A 20,141-nucleotide genomic window follows, 5' to 3' on the forward strand; every position below is an offset into this window, starting at 1 on the left:
GGCCTAATTAATTTATTTCTGTTGACTAATTTCCTTATATGAACTGTAACTCAGTAAAATCATTGAAATAGTTGCATGTTGCGTTTATATTTTTGTTCAGTATAGTTGAACATCTGTTCTTTATGACAGAATGTAAACATTTGGTCAAATCAACTGTTTTTTTTTTTAGAAGTTACACTTCTCAAAGCACTGAATTGGTGGAACGACCCTGTAATCAAATAATATGTAATTCATCATATTAAAAGTTAGGTGTTAGTAAATGCTTCAAAAAAGCAATCAGCTGGATAAAGTTAAAGGGGCAATACATTGCACTATAGGCAATCAATAAAAACATCTAAGACTAGGACCTATAATAGGGTTTGCCTGTAACCTGGCCTGACAAATTAAGGCAAACTGTGCTTTTTCATTACCTACACATCCGTTTTCATTTTTCCCCCAGTGAAACCAATTAAACAATGCTTCCTTAAATTAGCCATTGATTTCTTTGCGAGTGACACTTTACAAGAGGCAATAATAACTTTAAGGCAGTGTTACTTTTTCATTACTGACACTCCAGCTTTTAAGAGTAGGAACAAAAGACACCAACAATTGTCCAACATGAAAAAAATACTGCCTTAAATTAGACATTGATTTTTCTTTGGGTGTCACTTTTGGCTAAATGCTTTGCGGTAGAGAGTATCCCCACCAACCTGGAAATTGACGAGTTACTTTTCTCCATTGCACTTCTCTACACCAACCCACTCATGCTTGGTTGAACTGCTCTAAATTTGTCTATGCCTGTCAGTAAATCTATGAACTACAACATCTTATCCTTACTGAGTAATGCGGTTTTGAAACCTTACAGAATATTTGTGTTTTATGCAATAAGAGGTTTTGTGGTAAAATTGGCTGTGGAAATGACAACAAAAATGATATGTTCTATTTCAGTAGTTGCCGTAGATAGCTCACCAAGATCCCATACTTCAATTCTCTTTAAAAATGTTTACTTGCTAATAAATCTGAAAATATTGTATTCATGGTAAAAAAAAAAATATGTATATATTTTCATGGGTGACAATCACGCATGTACCAGTTTTTCAGCACTATTTTATTACAGAATTTTGGCTATTGCTAATTCCATCCCAACCTGTATACTTTTTAACAGAACTTCATCGTGGTGACTTCATTTTTTTCCCTTTTTGAAGAATATAAAACAAAACATATGACTAAACAAAACACTTAAACACAGAACGCAGAATTGCAGATTGCAGTTTGCCATTATTTTTTAGACTATATGACGACAGTTACAATTCGAAGCAGCAACCAAAGTGCATTTACCTGATTATACATGGAAACCCTATTTCAGATATAACATGGATCTTTATAATACTAGAAAATTCAAAATATTTCTGATACCTTTTTATTCAAATGCAACCCCCCCGTATGCAACACGTACATCATTTGTCTACAAACAAAAAGGAAAAAGTTAGATATGATTTGATTTCAGTTAGCATGTTTATCTCTTTTTTTGTATGCATTCCTCACATTACGTTTGATTTTAAAAGGGGGACAACAACATCGTGTGATAGGATATAAAGGGAATGTTTGTTTTGTACAATTCCCACATTGTGGCCTTGAAATATCGGACAACGCGTGTTATGGCTGAATTAATACACATCATTAACATAAAAAACATTTGTGTCGTATAATGTAGGACAAATCAGAATTAAAGGTTTGTAATAAATATGTAATTCATTAAGTTGGCCGCTGGTGTGATATACACAACAATGCAAAGACTAAATAAGGTACAGTCTCTACTTCATGTCTTTTAAATACAGGTCATTTGCATTACATATAATAAAGTATGTTTAGGGTGAATTTGTTTGCATCTGACCGTTTCGTGTCGAATTCCTACAGGTCTACACAGTCAATGCAGTTTTGAAAAGGAACCCAAAACTCAGTCATATCATGATGCACTGTGGGTCAGTCAGTACTGGCAAAGGGGCACGTTTAAAACTGGCAGCAAGGCAGCATGTAGATGTCAACTAAGATTGGTATAATTACATTACTGTTTCAAGTCTAGAATTATGTCACTTCACCATAAAAGTATCTTAAAAGCATGTCATTACAATACATTGCATTATTCACTTAAATGAGTAAGAAAGTACACATGATGGAGATGAAAGGGCAATTGAACAAAAAGAGGAATGAAAGAAATAATTGAGGATGCTTCCTGTAACTGTCGAAAAGATCAGGAGGATTTTTTTTCTTCAAGCTCTGAGGATTCAGCTGCCTAGACTGCAGGAATATGTCCATATGTGACCTTTGGCCTTTGAGTCCTGTCTCATACGAATACGGCATGCTTATGGGGGGGGGGGGGGGAGAGAATCCCTCCTTTAAATTAAACATAAACATCTGAAACGACCCAATTACATAGCTAGCCCCCGCAGGTTCACAAACTGTCAGTCAGTCCATAAAGTGCACTCTCCATCCTGCAGCACAGCTTGGACGTCAAAGAAAATGGAAGAAAAAGGGTGGTGTTTGTGAGCGAGGGTGACTCGGGATCCTCTGAATGACTAAGTCCTTCCCCTCCGTTCGTAGCGACTGTGAAGTACACCAGTTCGGCGTCTTGGGGCTTCACGTTAATAAACGTAGCCCTCGCTGTACGGGTGTGGCGGGTTGCAGTAGGGCCCCGCCTCCTGCACGTAGGCCATGTTCTCGTCAAAGTGTGACAGCGGCACTGTGTCCTCCTCGTTGATCTGCCGCTCCATGTCCGTCTTCAGCACGGGCCGCTGATTGTCAGGGAAGGCCATGGAGAACAGAGCCTCGGGGTCGCACACAAATTTGTACACGTATCTCTCCCCTGCCACCTGGAGATAAGATAAGATAAGATTAGATAAGATGAAATGAGATTAACTTTATTGTCCCCAAAGGGACAGTTGTCAGAGCCCATGGTTGACTATGGAGAAGAAGGTATTACAGCTAATCAAACGTGGAACCATCGTCATATGTCTCTTGTCAGGGTGCCGCCTTAGGCCTTTTTTACCTTCTGCATAATGCCTTTTTCGTAGTAATAGCGTAACGATCGGCTGAGTTTGTCGTAGTTCATAGCAGGTCGATTCTTCTGGATTCCCCATCGACGTGCAACCTTTGTCACACACATCCACGAACAGACAGACACACATAAACAAAGGGGAAATGGTTATGGTGAAATGAATAGATACCAGAATGTCATAGAAAGATCACATTGTACAGATTAGTGGCTTCAGTCTTGTAACATATTCCCTGTGCATAATAAGAGGTGAGAACATAACACGCCCCCTGTTGCACAACTTCCCGGTAAAAATGCAATGACGTTGTCTTAATGTCAGAGCTTACTAATCCATATTTCCTAATAACAGCAATTAGAGTGGAACCAGACTCCACACCCCTTGACAGGGATGTGTTCATTAGGAGCTTGTCACCCACCCAGTGGAGCAGGCAGCAGATGTTACAGCACCTGTCTACCAGACCACACAACCTCCCCATCCTCCATTCTAAAGCCCTACTCCTACTCTCTCTGTATACCACTCTCTCTCTCTCTCTCTCTCCCTGTCTCTCTCTCTCTCTCTCTCTCTCTCTCTCTCTTTCTAACCCTGTATCTCTCTCTCCCTCTCTGCCTGGACCCAACACTAAAAACGTTGCACCCCCTTTCATGTCCTCATGCTCATTCATGTGTTACACCTGCCCGGGCCAAAGGCAGAATTTACGGCCACCCAAAGCCCAAAGTTAGCGCGTTTGGTCACCTGATGGTATGAATGCCCCCCTGTTCGCTGCAGCTGGCTGGTCCCACTGAGTTGGGCCATGTGGACCGATGCCATGTTACACCCCCAACACACACATACACACACACTCCTCTAACCATTACCCTACCAACACACCAGACACTGACTGTGCCTCTCTGTCTGCGATGTGAGCGCACAAACCCAGACCTGTTCCATTTCAAAGGGCCGAACCGTCAACACTGTTTATATTTTTAGGAACAGGTTCATTGAAACGTTTAGTAGGCCACTCTCCGGTTGACAGTTTGTTTGATTTGATCAGATTTCATACTTTTAGCACGGGGTGAGCCAATAAAAAAGGAACGTCTGTATGGTACATTGCCTCATTCAAACGTTTCCTAACACATTATTCTGACCGTTTGAAGAGCAGATTTCACCTCAAACTCACTTCAATGATCAGAATAATCTGGTCACTGTTGCTTGAAGGGACTAAGATACTCCATGTGGAATATGATGAGACAGACATGCTCTCACCTCCTCTGGCTCGATGAGTTTGAACTCCATGCCCCGGCCGGTCCAGGCGATAAAGTGAGAGTTGGACTGGTCGTCCAGGAGAGCCACCAGGAACTGCCAGAGCTGCAGTGAGCCTCGGCGCTGGTAGGTTGGACCTTCACGGTACAGACCTGACTCCTGCTTTATGTCACCTAGAGGGGGGGTGGAGGGACAGGGGGAATGGAGGGAGGAGGAGGATGGAGGGAGGAAGGGGAGAGAAGAGGTTGTTATTTCACATTTCAATGAATATCTTTGATTGAAATTACAAGTGAAAGCAGCCGTTTATGTGTCGACTCTTGGACATCTCACCTTCGACCTTTTCGGGGACCACGCAGGTGTCGTCGTAGAAATGTCTTGCGACTTTATCGAACATGCAGCCTGAGAGACGGGACAGTGTTGAGAAATCACGTTAGGGAAACGGCAACTTGGACGGGATGAATAACCCAACCAACATGCATGTCTCCAAGCGTCATCCCTCACCTTCAGTCCTGCTGCTGTGAGCCAGATAGCCGTCTTGCCTCAGGTAGACAGAATGGCAGCTAGGCACTTCTGCTGGAGACAGGGAAGAATGGGTGTTAGAAGCCCTTAAGGGAGCATTAGGACAGTATCAGCTATCTGAGAGCAGTCAGTTACTGCTCACTCACTGCACCACTGCCCCTGATTAAAGAACATGTCTTCTAGCATGACACTGGAGCTCAGCCAACAATAAGCGCACAATATGACACTAGTCCTGAACAGTGCAGTGTCGTAGTCTAGGCTAAGCTCAAGATAACCTATTAGCAGCATTGGAGTAAATGTAGCATAAAATGTTGGACATGTTTTCGGCTTGTTCTGTTTCTTCAGCAGTGAAGCATGATGGCTGTGATGGCTTTGTTTCACTGACTGCAACTTCACTGGTACCATTTACAACAGTATAATATTATACTGTATATGTCTGGCCCTCCTACCACATTACAGCTGCTGGGTACAATCAAAGGGCCGAAACAGTTACAAAGTGAATGGTCAATAAAATGACTAACCCCGTTCATTTAGGGCCATCAACATTTCTCTGAACTTCATCAAAGTAATGGGCTTGTAGAGGAAATTACTGCTAATGAAATTACCAGGCTCCCCTCCCATCCTCTCCCCAGGCCTGGTCTAGTAAACAAGCTGCAGAATGACTGCTAATAAATTCGCCTAAATGGTCAATCTGGGATATAAAACATGCTGGAAAAGGGCTCCCTCTGTTCATCCACGCCATCGAGATACTTGGGAAACCTGCGTACATGTTTGCAGGGTAGTGTTCATTAGGCACCAAACTGAAGACAACAGACTGAAATAAACCTGTGTAACTCAATTGGTAGAGCATGGTGCTTTGCAACACCACGACTGTGGGTTCCACTCCACGGGGGAACGGTATGAAAATGTATGCACTCACTACTGTCAGTCATTCTGGATAAGAGAGTCTGCTGAATAGCTCAGATGTAAATAGTGAGGACTACCTAGATATAGAAACATTTGTTTTCTGTTGCAAATGTTTTCTGAACGCACTCTCTTATGAACATGTCCCTGTTGAAAAGGGCTCATGTTACAGAGAGAAGGCCAACTCAAAGGGAGCTCAGTGCTGTTTATATTGAAATCTTTCTCTGCATGAGGCAGCAGAGTGGACGCCACATTCCACCCTGACTGGGCACACTATTACACCACTCCACAGTAATCTCTCCTTGGCTCTAGCTTATGAATGAAGCCAGCAGGATTAGAACACCCCACCACCCCTTCTGCGGGGGCGGACTGTGACCAGGCACAGACATTAGAGCACCACAGGAAATGGAGCCCGGCACAGACACCCAAACCAGAAACCCCTGCACTAATAATGGGTTAATCCAATCAACAGGCCCATTCCTCAAATGACAACTATCTGGTCTGATTAAAAAGAGGGTGGTTTGATGCTATGGTGGGTCCAAATGCTCAAGTATTTGGTTATATTATTGAGTGAAAAGAGTGTTCTTTGGCCGAATTTGTCATAGTTCTCTAATGATGTACACTAAAATATAAATATACAGTAGGCTACATTTTTCTACAGCTCTAACCAAGGTTATAGATTCAACGGTCGTAAAGGTGGGGAGAGGTCTGTCCGTAATAAAGAGATGCTTTTTTGACACCACACTCCACAAAGCAAGACCTGCAGGCTGTATGTATAGATACGTAGGCTATGTGTGATGTTTTTAAAGGTATGTAGTTCTGTCCTTGATCAGTTCTTGTCTATTAATGTTCTGTATTATCTCATGTTTCTTGTTCTGTGTTGGACCCCAGGAAGAGGAGCTGCTGCTTTCGCAACAGCTAATGGGGATCCTACTAAAACACCAAAGACTAAATAAGATAATGACACCACAATATTAAATACAACACATTTTACTGCATCTCTATTACCACCACCTCCTCCCCCAAAAAAGAAGAGGACAACTAACACACCCACTCACCTGAGTCATAGGTGAAATCCCTGGGCTCCTGTTTGATCATCATGGAGGGGTGGTACGTGGGGGGAATGGGCGCCCCTACCATGGCAGGGTGCTCAAACAAGGGGTCGGGGTACTCCTGCTTGAAGCCTTGTGGGGGGAACAGGATGTTGGGCTCAGACATCTGTCTGTGGTACATGGGCCTTCCGTCCCGAGACATCGACGGTGGGGAGGGGAACGAGTGGCAGGGCTCCGACAGCTGACGTCGAAATCTGAAAAGGCAAGAAAATGACATTTTCACAAAATCTCATGATAACCGATTGAGACAGATGGACTGACATCAATACACATTTTTATACCTAAAACTTGACAATTTATACAACCTGTTGTGTATAATTAGAATGGTAAATCTAGATTCTGGTAAGCTGTACTGAATGTACTAAAATGATCAAATAAACTTAAAATGTGCACTTGAAACTATGTCGATAATGTTTTGTTAGTGCCATTTTAAAGATGATGTAGTGGTAGCCCACAGTATACAGTAGCTGTGTAGTACAGTACCTGTGGTCCATGGAGTAAGTGCTGTCCGGGAGGGGCTGGGAGGGCTGGAGGTGGGGGTACGTCCTGTCTGGTTTGGGGGTGGGGATGGCCGTGGGGGAGCCATTACGAAGGGGGGACACGGGGTTGCTGCAGGGGGGCGTCGCTGGGCTGGAGGGCTTCATGCCTGTGGGGTGTTTGTGCTGCTGGTAGGCACTGAGAGACACACGGGGTGGAGGGATCAGTCTGTTGTTGTTTTTTACATTATGTCGACACATGCCATTTGACAGAAGCCATTGTAGTGTGGCCTAGTAACGCTATCCTTTTCCATATCCAATCGTCTTTTATGTTATAGTTATTGTCAAAATGACAGTTTAAAAACTTTTCGGGCGAAATTTTGAACTTGAATTTTGACACATTTTCCTTCTTTAAGAATATATATATATTTTAGCGTATGTTCAGGGTTTAAAATACTTTTGTGTTTCCTCTTCTAGAATACATCTTCGTGATGACCCTTGACGTACACGGCACTGTAATATCGCAAGCATATGCCACAATGCCATATATCACAAGTCAAATCAATTAAAGATTTGATGCAACTAGGCAATTATTGTGCCATAGGCATTTTGGTTCATTTGAAAAAACACCTTAGGTAGACAGTATATTATCCTAGATCTATTCCCCAAGTCAAGCGCATCCCACTTGAAACATTTAGCACAGCACCTGGCCTTTTGTTTCATAGGGAATGGCTGCAATTCCAATGTCATGAATTCTCAAAATGGAAGGAAGTAATACAACTTTGAAAACAGGGTGGGAAGCCAGAAGTACTGTAGTTTATCAAGCAATCATAATGAAGCAGTCATTATCCATCTAACAGCGTGGCGATATTTTGGACAACCTGTGGAGATGAAAAAAAGACTGTACAAAATGTGATTCATTTTCATTTTCATCAAACCAGATTTACCTGCAGAATCCTTGTGAGATTTCACTACAGGTAAAATAAATACTACTTCAATATCCCACAGGATATTTTCCAAACCACCAAAACCTATAATGTTCATTTTTGTGTGTTAGTCTATCTCTTTGTGTGCAATCTGGCTCTGTTGGTTCCAGATAGTGGAAAGTGGAACCTCATGTGATGTCGTACTGGCTGATGCAGAGAGCTCGGATGTTTTCAACCTGTTAATACTCATTTTATCAAGCTGAGGCTGGTGCTGTAGCTTACCTACCTGATGTTGTACAGGCACTTCTCCCCATAGTGGAGTTTGAAGGGCGTCTCCTGGCTACAGGCGGAGCCCAGCTCGGAGCAGGGGCTGTGGGGCTCCTTCTTGATCTTCAGCTGCAGTCCGTGGAATGCCACTATGACATGCATGTGTGAGAGGGAGGGAAGGAGGGAGGATGGAGAGGAGACATTAGATTGGTGACGTTGAAACATTTATTCAGTAACTAATTCATTATTTATCAGTACTCTACATGTCCAGATGTACAATAGTCATATAGTCCCCATGAAAAGTAAACCTATGTTAAAGGCCCTTCCACCACATACAAAATCCTTATTCAACACTTGGGTAATAGGTATACATGTCCAGTACTTCATCTTACTCCACTGCTATCCCTAAGGACAGGGAATATCTATGCAGACTATTTCTAAGTCCAGAATCCCAGTCTTCATCACTCACTGTAACTCACTTCTCGCAGTTACACAATGGGAGTCTCTTCCTTCCTGAAATATGACAATCTCAAAGCAGGGCTAGACACCACTAAATCCCTATCACGTTTCAGCTAACTGCCAATACTGTCCAGACAACACTAACAAGGCCCATTGATCTGAACCCACTCTCTGTACCTATGCCCAGTTTCCCACAGTGGCCTGTGCATTTAAGAAGCTGTTAAGTGCCAAATCAGTCCTGATTAACATCCCATCATCTTGAGTCATGATCAACACTAATTCAATTGGCCACGGTGATGAAAACCAAGTCACTCAGGATCAAGTCAGTCCCGGGTACCTGGAGAGCTAGCGTGTCACCGCTAATAAACACACGTAGGCTACGTACGTGCGCGAACATGCACACGCGGTTGCACCAGGCACATGCACAACTACTGAGGAGAGTATAAACCCAAAGTGCTTTACTTATGCAGAGAATATGGCACAATAATTTCCTTGTTACCGTTGACAGGAAGTGGTTTGTCAATCTTCATGTTAAAATCCACATCCGACCCACTGTGACGTCAAAACAAAGTAGATACCGATCATGAATGGAAGTGAAAATCAATCAAACTAAACAAAGCACTAAAAATGCTTGTCTTTTCTCTGGTTATTTAGGGCTAGAACCATGCTCAACTGTCTACCTGGGGGATTGCCGGGCCAGTGTATGTTTTTCTAGAATGGGCCTTAGAAAACAAGCCCTTTCCAGAGCTGATGACTGAGGAAGTAGTTTAGGGGTTGAGGAGCTGAGAGAAGTGGATGTTTTGAATTTCTCACTGCTGACTGACAGCTTGGCCTGTGTGACAGTGTCACAGTCTCTCTGTGTGGAGGAGTCGATCTGTCAACACCCCATCTGACGCCTGTGTCCCAGGGGACTGATGCACGGGGCACGTTGGGGCAAAGCACAGGGGATGTTCACAGGTCTCGCTGGCCTCGGTGGGGCGCGACCTTTACGGGTCATCGATCGGTGGTCAAAGTGGTACCTCCTGAGGGGAGACCTTTGACGGGGTCGAATGGCGTCTCAGGCGCCACAGACACAGAGGCTGCAGCCTTATCTGGCTAATTAAAGGCTTATGGCAAGAGGTACAATAAGTAACAGAGACGTATTGTTTACTGTTTTGTGATGTACATGTATTTATTAGTGGACATACACTGAATAAAAATATAAACGCAGCATGTGAAGTGGTGGCCCCATGTTTCATGAGCTGAAATGAAGAATCCCAGACAACACAAAAAGCTTATTTTTCTCCAATGTTGTTTACATCCCTGGTTAGTGACCATTTCCCCTTTGCCAAGATAATCCATCCACCTGACAAGTGTGGCATATCAAGAAGCTGATTAAACAGCATGATCATTACACAAGTCCACCTTGTGCTGGGGGCAATGAAAGGCCACTTTAAAAAGTGCAGTTTTGTCACGCAACACAATGCCTCAGATATCTCAAGTTTTGAGGGAGCATGCAATTGGCATGCTGACTGCAGGAATGTCCACCCGAGAGAATTTAATGTTCATTTATCTACCATAAGCTTCCTCCAACATCGTTTTAGAGAACTTGACGTCCAACCGGCCTCACAACCGCAGACCACGTGTAACCACGCCAGCCCAGGACCTCAAATCTGGCTTCTTCACCTGTGGGATCGTCTGAGGGGGGTGAGTTTTGGGGGTGCTGAGGAGTATTTATATCTTTAATAAAGCCCTTTTGTGGGGGAAAAACTCATTCTTATTGGCTGGGCCTGGCTCCCCAGTGGGTGGGCCTGGTATGTCCCCCAAGGCTGACCCATGGCTGCATCCCTGCCCAGTCATGTGAAATCCATAGATTAGGCCCTAATTAATTTATTTCAGGTGACTGATTTTCTTATATGAACTGTAACTCAGTAAAATCTTTTAAATTGTTGCATGTTGCATTTATATTTTTGTTCAGTATAATTATGGTTTATGAAATGATGTATTTGTCCTACAACACAATAAGTTAATATGCACATGAACTGAATGAACTACAATGTTAAGAACAGCTCATGCGCTCTAAGAGAGGCACCTAAAATAGAGATGGAAATGTCACAATAGATTTATCAGTGGGGTGCCAAGGTACACCAATCAATATGGAAAACATCACCTGTAATGAGAACAGATAAACCTTTTTAGAATGTCAGGTCCATCAATGTTAAATTGCTGTGAGTATCTACAGATTGATTTATCTAAATGGCTGTGCATTTTAAGAACAAGCATTTCTGACAGTTATTTACATCATTTTGAATGGTTTCATTTGAATTTCTCAAATATTCTGTCAACTTCTTAGGCTGGTTTTCTGTACAAAATGTGTTATGCTTGCCCACATGAATTGCATTTTAGTATTTTGAGAAATTACTATTGTTTGTTTGGCCCTATTCCTTATTTAGAAACCAAACCTTACATTTGATTCAAAACAACATTTTGATCATTGATTTTTATAAATACAGATTTGAGTGTATTTGCATTTTGTCTGACTTTACGCTTTGCAGTGCACACAATCTCTTTCATTTATTATTTTGGTTCCCTTATTTAAATCATATCTGAAATACCCCACAACCAGCTATGCCGTTCACAGTGAATTTTCTCAATACAGCCACTATATTAGCTGCAAGCTAAGAAATTTCATTTTGGTGCCAATCATTCCTAATTACCACAAAACCCCCTTGAGGGCAACAGTTGTGTGCATTGGGTTACAAACTGTGTATTTTGGCATTTACAGTGAAGTCTACTTTTGGCAGATATTTCTCCAGTCCATTCATAAAATATCAGTCTTTTGGCAACAGGGGGAAAAAACATCAATTTTCACACAGTGTAAGTGCTTGCCATTACTGTTAATGTTAGTAGCTCCTATCCGCTGATTACATGTGGTCTCATTTTACACCATCTACAGTACTTCTTCATACCCTGCTAAGTTATGCTAATGAGAGCTTGGAAACCATTAAATGTGAAGGTAATAGACAAAGAACATGTCTCCTCCATGTGCAAAGCCTTAAGATTCAATGTCTGGAAGTTTCCCCTTCAAATGTGATGTTAAGTATGGTTGATGGACATGGGAAAATTGACCACAGGTGAGGTGATAAAGTGAGGACGTGAATGCTTCTCTATGAAGCGCAAAAAAAAACCCTGTCAAAAATATCTGCAGTGATCCGTTTCCATGTTTCCACCTGTTCTCTATGTCTATTTTCTCATCCCGTACGAATGAATTGACTGTACATGTCATACACCTCGTTTTACCTCTATTGACCTCTAAACAATCCCACCATCCTCTCTCACTCTCTCCTTGGTGAAACCCATATTGGAGTCCTGCAGGCTGGGACGCCTGCTCGAGAGCCCAACCACAGTGCCCTCGCCCTCCCACCCACCATCTGTTTCTGCCTCTCCAGTCTGCTCCAGCATGCCAACAGGACGTTTCCTATGGTCAGCAGTCCCCTACTACAATGGACACGATGGGCCCTGGATGGCTTTGAAGGACATGGGGACCTCAAGACCTTATGGATGTTACTGTGCAACCATTTTGGATCCTATAGTGGATATGTACCATACTGTACGTCTACGTAGCTCAGAGAAACTGGTAAGAGGTTCCTCAAAGGCAAACAGTTTCTTGAGACAAATGTAGAAATACAAGTATTGAAATGAATTAAATATTCTGAGGTGAATATCTAACATGTGAGCGATAAAGGGGGTAATGGTCATTACAGACACAGTTTCCTGCTTTCTCACTGTTGCACAGGCCTTTTGGCTCATCTAAAAGACATGTGCTAGCACTGGATCCCACTGAGCTCCACTCACTCCACTTCTGTCTCCACGTTGGCTGACTTCCTTCATAACCCCACTGTGCCAACAACAGCCTCGTCTCCACTCACTTTAAATGCTCATTGTACTGTGCCACCAAATGCATTTTAATGTATAGTGCATTTATGTCAAGACATATTGGATTTCTTCCAGTATAACCGCCACAACAAATGCTGACAGTTACAGAGGATAAAATACTGTTGGAAAATATTGAGTTTGAGATTATTATTATATATATATAAAAAACACTATCTGATTATTATCACTCATTGCAAATGACTCAAAATATTTTGATACATTTCCTACATAAATAAACCCCAGTGCTATAATATCATAGCTCCCTCTTCCACCCCCTCTCTTCTACCCTCTCTTCCACCCCCTCTCTTCTACCCTCTCTTCCACCCCCTCTCTTCTGCACCTGTCTGCCAACCTGCAAGACTAGCTCTCCGGAGACCACATGTGAGAGTGAAGGTGGGGGTACTGAGAGACATGGAAAAACACACACACACACTCACACACAAACGCATAGACTCACACATACATACACAAATACAATAACATTGTGGCATCATATACTCACAGTTTTCAGTCTGGTAGTCTGGGACAAACTGCTCGTCATTGTCGGGAACTTGAGCTAGAGAAAGAAGCAGAGAGGAAAGGAAAAAGTGATTTTCATGCCGATGGACGACACCAGACTCACGATATCCAGTCTAACCCTCTCAATCATTTATTTTGGCAAAAAGCCTCTAAAGACATAAAAAAAATCCCTTTATGGACATGTATCTATTCATGAACAAAGCAATGTAAATGCAGAATCCTCCCAATGTTTATCCAAGTTATAATGCACCAACGGACAAATAGAATGCAAATGGAGCAGCTAAAAGCTAAAATAACAGTCTCTAGGGAGAACGAATGTATTGCTCTTCCCCTCTTTCTCTTGATTGCATATGTCCTGAGGTTGTCTGGTCCGTTTTTAAATGATGCTGTAGCTTCAGGAGTTTGCTATCTCCACGCCGATAGCAATAACACCCATTGTTAACAGTAGCTAATTGGGTTCTTCCCCACTGCTGAATCCACCTGTACCTGCCGAGTCAGCTCTGCTCCAATCCAGAGTGTTTCACCTATCATTCACACTCCTGTGCTTTCGGCTAATGCTAAGAAAATGAAGGCTCTGCACAGGGTCCAATTAGGCATGTACATATTTATATTACACACATTTGCACTTTTTAGGTCCCTGAAGTTTGACGAGTTTGGAGAATTGTGGCAAACGGCAATATGAGAGATTTTTAAATGTGTCGTTAGCACGTCTATTTTTACGCACAAAGAGGTGGATTCTCATTATCACTGAATCAGTATCGTGTCGAGGCAGGTCTGTATCAGATGATCATGTTTTGTATTTTCACTTTTCAAAATGAGAGAAAAGGAACGATCCAACAAAATAGAAAAAGGAAAAACCTATTTTCTCACAATATGCGTGGTGGAAAAACATGTGAAAAACGATTAGGTCAAGCCTTGTGTGAACTAATGTTCACTGTAAAACAAGTGTCAATACAGTAGACTGTTCTGATAGACACTAGGAAAGATGAATTATATTGTATGGTGCAATACTGTAAAGATCAACATAACAGCAACTGAAGTATAATTGTAAAACCCTGTGCACCTGCTGACTTCAATTCTTTGTGCCAGCCAAGCCCCCTCTTGCAGTGGGATTGTGGTGTGCACTGTGATTTCTGCATCAAGATGGCCATTGTAAGAACTACAAAACACCTTTTCGTGCAAAATAATGTCATACCTTGCCACTACAAATAATTACAGACCAGAACTTTCTCTCAATTCAAAATACTGCCTCCACCACAAAACCATGACTGGAAAACATTCACCCAGTGCAAGCCTGACCACTCAAAGAAAAGGAAACAATGTCTCCACCACAACCGTGTACAACTTCTTTCTACCTCAAGTTCGCTAGCACTGTGTAACACACGCGCACTGCAGGCATCACAAAGTCGCAAGGTTCAAAGCGAGAGGGGAAGAAGGATGGCGACAGACAGGCGGAAACGAAAGGAGAGGGGGAGAAAGTGATGTTGAAGCCGGATGCATGAGTCACCGGACCCAGTCTGTGAATGGGCCAGCTGATCCCTGCAACAATTCCCGGAGAGAGCACCAAAATTAGAACTCTGCCGCCATTCACAAAAAAAGAGAGAGAGAAAGAAAGAGGGAGAGAGAGAAAAGAAGAGAAAAGAAAAACAGCCAAGCCCCATACACAGGCCCTGAGTAGTAGTGGCACATCCTTTGTCTTTTCCTCAGCCCATTCTTTTCATCCCAGCCCAACACCATCAGGCTCCTGTACCTACAAGTACTGTGTGTCTGATGGTGTTAGGTTTCAAACAAATCTAGCTAGCGCGCCAACAACAGGGCTGAGATGAAAAGAACGGGTTGAGGAAAAGATTTACTGTCTCCTTTTAAAAGTTTGAATTCAATAGACCAGACTGCATCAGCTATCATTTTCACATTTGTGTCAACATTTTATTTAAAAAATGACAGTATTCTAAAATTGTGGCAACCTCACCGAATAGATTTCAACGTGAAATTGATACTTGAAGAACTCCCAAAAAGAAAGAGAAAAATAGCCCTGGCCAAAATGGCCAGGTTAGGAACCCTTCAACCTCTCGGTTTGTGATGTCAGAAATTCAGTCTGTCTCCCATCATTCCTCCTCTTATTTCCAATTACCTGAATGAATAAATCTTTGAAATAGGTAGGTAGGTATTCCTTTTTATCTTAATGGACAGGAAGTCATTTATTAAATCTACTTCAATCTTGAAACGTACATCACAATGATCCACGACATGCAGAACTGTACTCCTTACAGTAATATCTATATCAGGAACCAAGGCCTTTTCCCCCCACTTAAATACTAAAATATTAAAACGACATCTTATTCTTTTACAAGCCCTGCGGTATATACTTCATAATCTAACTGGCAGAGAGTAGCTGGTAAAGTATTCCAATATCTATTTCAAAGCATACTTTTCATTTTTAAAACCCCTAAATTACACTGCAAGCATTTTTAAATGTATTAAAGAATAGATGAATCTCATCAATGATTAAGTTGCCTATCCACCTGTGCAAAGCAGGGAGAAATATTTTTCTACCTCTTTGGAAAATGTAATAAGATAACCTCAAAAAAATTACCAGGAAAACATCACAGTTGATAGAGTATGATAAAAATGTATATTACTGGTTAAGGATCTACACTTTAGACCTTAACATTACGACTAGAATCATCTGCCAGTAGAGACTGAGGCCTACTGGATAAAGAAACAGGTTGTCTTGTTCAATACTAACATAGCGCAACAGTAGAGCTGAAGAAAATATCTAAACAATTTACCATAAGTACACATTTTTCTAGATTAATTTCAAATATGTGGTCTGAATATAAATCATCAAAAGTTCAATCTGTCATCAAACCTCGATTCCTCTCAAAGCTTGAGAGACCAACAAACAACAAAAGCCCTGACACTGACATAGATTGAACAACAAAAGAATGATGTCATTATTGATACCAAATGTAGCCTAATTCTAATCCAAACGAAATTTGTTTTAAATAGTTAGCTGACACAAGATGTTGGCATGTTTTAGTCTTCCATAATGCAGTCCACAGTCCACAAATGCAGTGCATTTAAGGAGAAAAGTAAATATGCAGTGCATTGGGGCGGCAGGTAGCCTACTGGTAAGGGCATTGGGCCAGTAACTGAAAGGTTGCTGGATCAAATCCCTGAGCTGACAAGGTAAAAATGTGTCATTCTGCCCCTGAACAAGGCAGTTAACCCACTGTTCCCCGGTAGGCCGTCATTGTAAATAAGAATTTGTTCTTAACTGACCTGCCTAGTTAAATAAAGGATACATTATTTTTTTGAGAAAGATGTCCCACATACAGAGATAAACTTAGTTATATTTTGTGTAGAAAGGGAACACATGGTGCATTTACAATACGAGATAAGATGATGGGACCACATTATACAGCACATAATGTCGTGGGCTTGTTTCGGTCCCTAAGCAAGCGGCAAGTACAAACTTCAAGATGTGTCATGCATGCATACAATCATATTGACATGGGAAATTAAAATGATTAAAAAGTAATGTAGAGGACTTTTATAGAAGCTACAAAGAACTCACACGTTGAATCCACATCCTACTTCATATTTACACCACCAGAAACTTTGTGATTTCCTGTTTTAAAACCTAATGCCAATAACATAGATTGGACATACTGCATATTATAATTTATAGGTCACTCTAAATGTAATCAAAGCAATATTAACATCCAGAAATGTAGCAACAAAAGTTTTAAAGAATAAAAGGCCATGTTTTTCTGTTAATGCATATTGCAGCTTATTAGCAATTAATTGAAAGGAAGAAACATTGCAAACTAATGCAAATGTCCCATGCAAAGAAAAGCATTTTCAACATGTAAATGATATTCAAGAGAAGAAGATCAAATGTAGATACAAACGACAGACTAATACGTTTACAGACTCAGACATGCACAGACATATGAAACATGCAGCTTACGGAAATGGTGCAGGCACAATATGATCAATATTCTTTACTAACCAAAACTTCTGTGCTGCAAACAGGGCGGAAAGAAGACACCCGCGCTTAAATCCTGAAGCATCACGTCTGAGTTATACCACACAGAGCAAGTCTTGCCATTAGAAAAAAATAATTAAATAAACAAAAACAAACAAAAAATTACTCTCAACAAAAAAACAAGTAAATCCGTTATTTTTCTTCCAATAGAAAGATAAAGAAACGGAGAAGACAGCTGATACTACAGCTATGGAGGATGATTTCTAGAGAGATGCGCTGAGAGGAAAAGAAAGAGGAATTAGTGAGGGAGTGTGAGAGAGAGAGAGAGAGAGAGAGAGAGAGAGAGCGATAGAGAGGAGATGGTAGAGGACCGGTGGAGGTGGTGCGGTGGTGGGTCGGCTCGCGTGCGTTAGCTCTTGCCAAAAGCAGAAGAGACAGTGAGCAGCGGAGAGCTTTCTCCTGGTAATTTGTGATGACACTCTGGGTAGAGCCTCCTCAGTCTCCCTCAAGACCACGCTCATCACAGTCTCTAATGTATGCATGACACACAAGGTGCCTCTTCCACACAGGCTTTAATTGGACTGCACGTTAGTAGGAATGGAACTTGGGGCCAATTTTTTTCTACATCTCTACCTTTCCCGATCCCTTTCTCCAATTCTCTTACTATGTCTTTTAAACCAAGTGAGCTTGTTGAGCTTCGACACTACAGTAAATGTGTAAACACTTACCTTCCGCCAGCCAGGTCTCTTGCAGTTGACTGAGGTCCTGGAAGAGTTCTAGGAGAATAAAACAATGGAGGACAATCATGGAGGGGAAGAAAAAACAGGACAAAAAAAGCTTCAGAAACAATTCCCTCCACTATGACAGGCTGATAGGCTTAGAATGCCATTGGAGGCTTGGCCAGATGATTCAGAGGCACGTGTGTAACTAATAACAACTCAATTTGTGTCTGTAGCCACTGACAGATGCTACTCGCAATCTTCACAGGTGAATGTCTTGTAATTGAGATTTTGCTTACGAGTGCAGGTGGCCACAAACCAATTGAATTTTGCTAAATGTTAAGAAGCCGTGAAATTAACTTTTCCCTCCCCTCTGCTCTACCTACCTTCAGTGTCCAGGGCTAGGTCAGAGTTAATTAATTTTCTTTTTCTGTCATTTGCCGGTCTCTCACTGCAAGTTGTCTTCCCCTGTGGCCTCTAAACGGGAGGAAACAAATCAATGTCTGCCACTGGAGTGATTCTGTTGTGTACTAGCACAGATGACAGCTGAGAGAGCAATAGATGGCCATCAATCACACATCTCACACACTTTTAAACTTGCCCCTGTCCCTTTTCTTGACCTATAACTACAGAGGGAATGCAACGCTTCAGTGCTAACTAGTAATAACGTTATTACAATATTTCTTAGAATATATATAACATCATGTATTACACAGTAATAGTTTAAATATTACGCTATCCGTTCATACATCTGTACATGGAGGAGGTGACTGAGCGACCGAGTGACCAGCTTGCAGGTTTTACATCAACTTAATAACACAGTAATGAATAACATTTTCCTGATATCTAAGTGCTGTTTATTTGTTATTTGGTCTCGGGTTATACGTAAAAAAAAAAACGTGTCTCTCACTCACATTGGATTTAATATAAGGCACTTGTTGGTCTTGAATCCCATCCATTCTCCAACGCTAATGCTCTACTTTAATTGATAAGCAATTAGCCAGAATTGTCCGCGGAGTGTGCCGTCCGACCACCCTATATCAAGATGGATTGGGGGAAGAATAAAATGAATGGACCGTCTAAACTTGCCGAGGTAGTCGACATGAAACAGTTTCATTCATAAAGGTACAAACACCTCCGCAGTGAACTTGCACTACGATTATCCCACTACAAAAGTAAATAATTGACATATTAGCTGCATAGCTCTCAATGAGTTGTGTGTTACTCACCTTTGTAAAGAGGTAGGCTATGCATAAGGTTGTTTACAAACGGTCCACTTCTCACTATAGGCTGTGCGCAAGGATGGCGATAAATATTGAGAACCACCACCTAACGTGACCAAAAGCTGTACTAAATAATACTCTAAAGCATGTCGTAAACACAAAATAGAAAATAAAATAATAGGGACACTCACCTAATTAATCTGCGCCGCATTCATTCACGGGTTTCTGTCTGTATTTAGTAAGAAACAAAAGTCAGCGATGTGAAGCCCGCTGCTGAATCTGACGGCTGAAGCCTGCGCACACTCAGCTCTAGTGTTGGTTTGGCGCCGCTTGGCTTCGCCTTCTGGGGCCCCCCATGGAAAAAGAAGGCGCTGCGTTTCCTATTGGTTGTCAGTCTTTCACTGGATCCGATTTCCACCCTTCAATCAGGCACATTTTTAATCATGTGTGTTTAACTTCTAAAGAGAACAACTTGTGAGGAACAGTGTTACAACTGTTTGTCTGTCTCTGTCTGTCAGTCTGTCTGTGTGTTTGTGCTTGCGTTGTGCATGTCTGTTTTAAACTTTATCACTTTGCACAATGTTTCTCAAAAATTGGGCTTTTAAAATGCCACTTTTACTTGATGCCATTGTAGTGTCTTAACACTTAGTACTTATTTATGTAATAAGAAAGACTCTGAATACAAGCAATTGAACTGTAGCTTCACATTTACTCAAACGAGTTAGTACCAGAATAACATAGAACAATGCGCATGACCAAGGGTGCTCCATCCTTAAAGGGGGCATCAGTAATTAACAGAACATAACACTACATTTGAAGAAGGAAATAGGTTACCTGTGTA

The 20,141-nt window shown here is 41.7% G+C and overlaps 1 protein-coding gene across 7 annotated transcripts; it reads right to left on the reverse strand.

Moving 5' to 3' along the window:
• Positions 1-1,068: 1,068 nt before the first annotated feature.
• Positions 1,069-19,635, reverse strand: LOC110515941 (ETS translocation variant 1). Of its 7 annotated transcripts, none has more exons than XM_036973368.1 (15): positions 19,492-19,619; positions 19,307-19,367; positions 18,992-19,112; positions 18,464-18,554; positions 18,087-18,134; positions 17,383-17,448; positions 13,351-13,404; positions 8,494-8,623; positions 7,289-7,480; positions 6,752-6,999; positions 4,773-4,844; positions 4,602-4,670; positions 4,275-4,444; positions 3,026-3,127; positions 1,069-2,849 (listed from the first exon to the last, which is right to left on the reverse strand). In XM_036973368.1, the coding sequence occupies exons 3-15, from the start codon at positions 19,034-19,036 to the stop codon at positions 2,622-2,624; spliced, it is 1,515 nt and encodes a 504-aa protein (XP_036829263.1). In that variant the 5' UTR covers positions 19,037-19,112; positions 19,307-19,367; positions 19,492-19,619; the 3' UTR covers positions 1,069-2,621. The 7 variants fall into 7 exon arrangements, with proteins under 7 accessions (XP_036829263.1, XP_036829270.1, XP_036829264.1 ...); XM_036973375.1 differs by having other exon boundaries at positions 4,773-4,841; positions 19,492-19,618; XM_036973369.1 differs by having other exon boundaries at positions 19,307-19,406; positions 19,492-19,549.
• Between the last annotated feature and the right edge of the window lie 506 nt (positions 19,636-20,141).

This window comes from Oncorhynchus mykiss, chromosome 3 (genome assembly GCF_013265735.2).
Source record: "Oncorhynchus mykiss isolate Arlee chromosome 3, USDA_OmykA_1.1, whole genome shotgun sequence".
Lineage (NCBI taxonomy): Eukaryota > Metazoa > Chordata > Actinopteri > Salmoniformes > Salmonidae > Oncorhynchus > Oncorhynchus mykiss.

Coding starts and splice junctions, on each gene's coding strand:
- LOC110515941 (XM_036973370.1), bottom strand. CDS start 19,036: ATGGATGGGATTCAAGACCAACAAGTGCCTTATATTAAATCCAAT. Junction 8,624..13,350: donor AGACTACCAGACTGAAAACT/GTGAGTATATGA, acceptor TGCATGTCATAG/TGGCATTCCACGGACTGCAG. Junction 2,850..3,025: donor AAAAAGGCATTATGCAGAAG/GTAAAAAAGGCC, acceptor TCTTATCTCCAG/GTGGCAGGGGAGAGATACGT.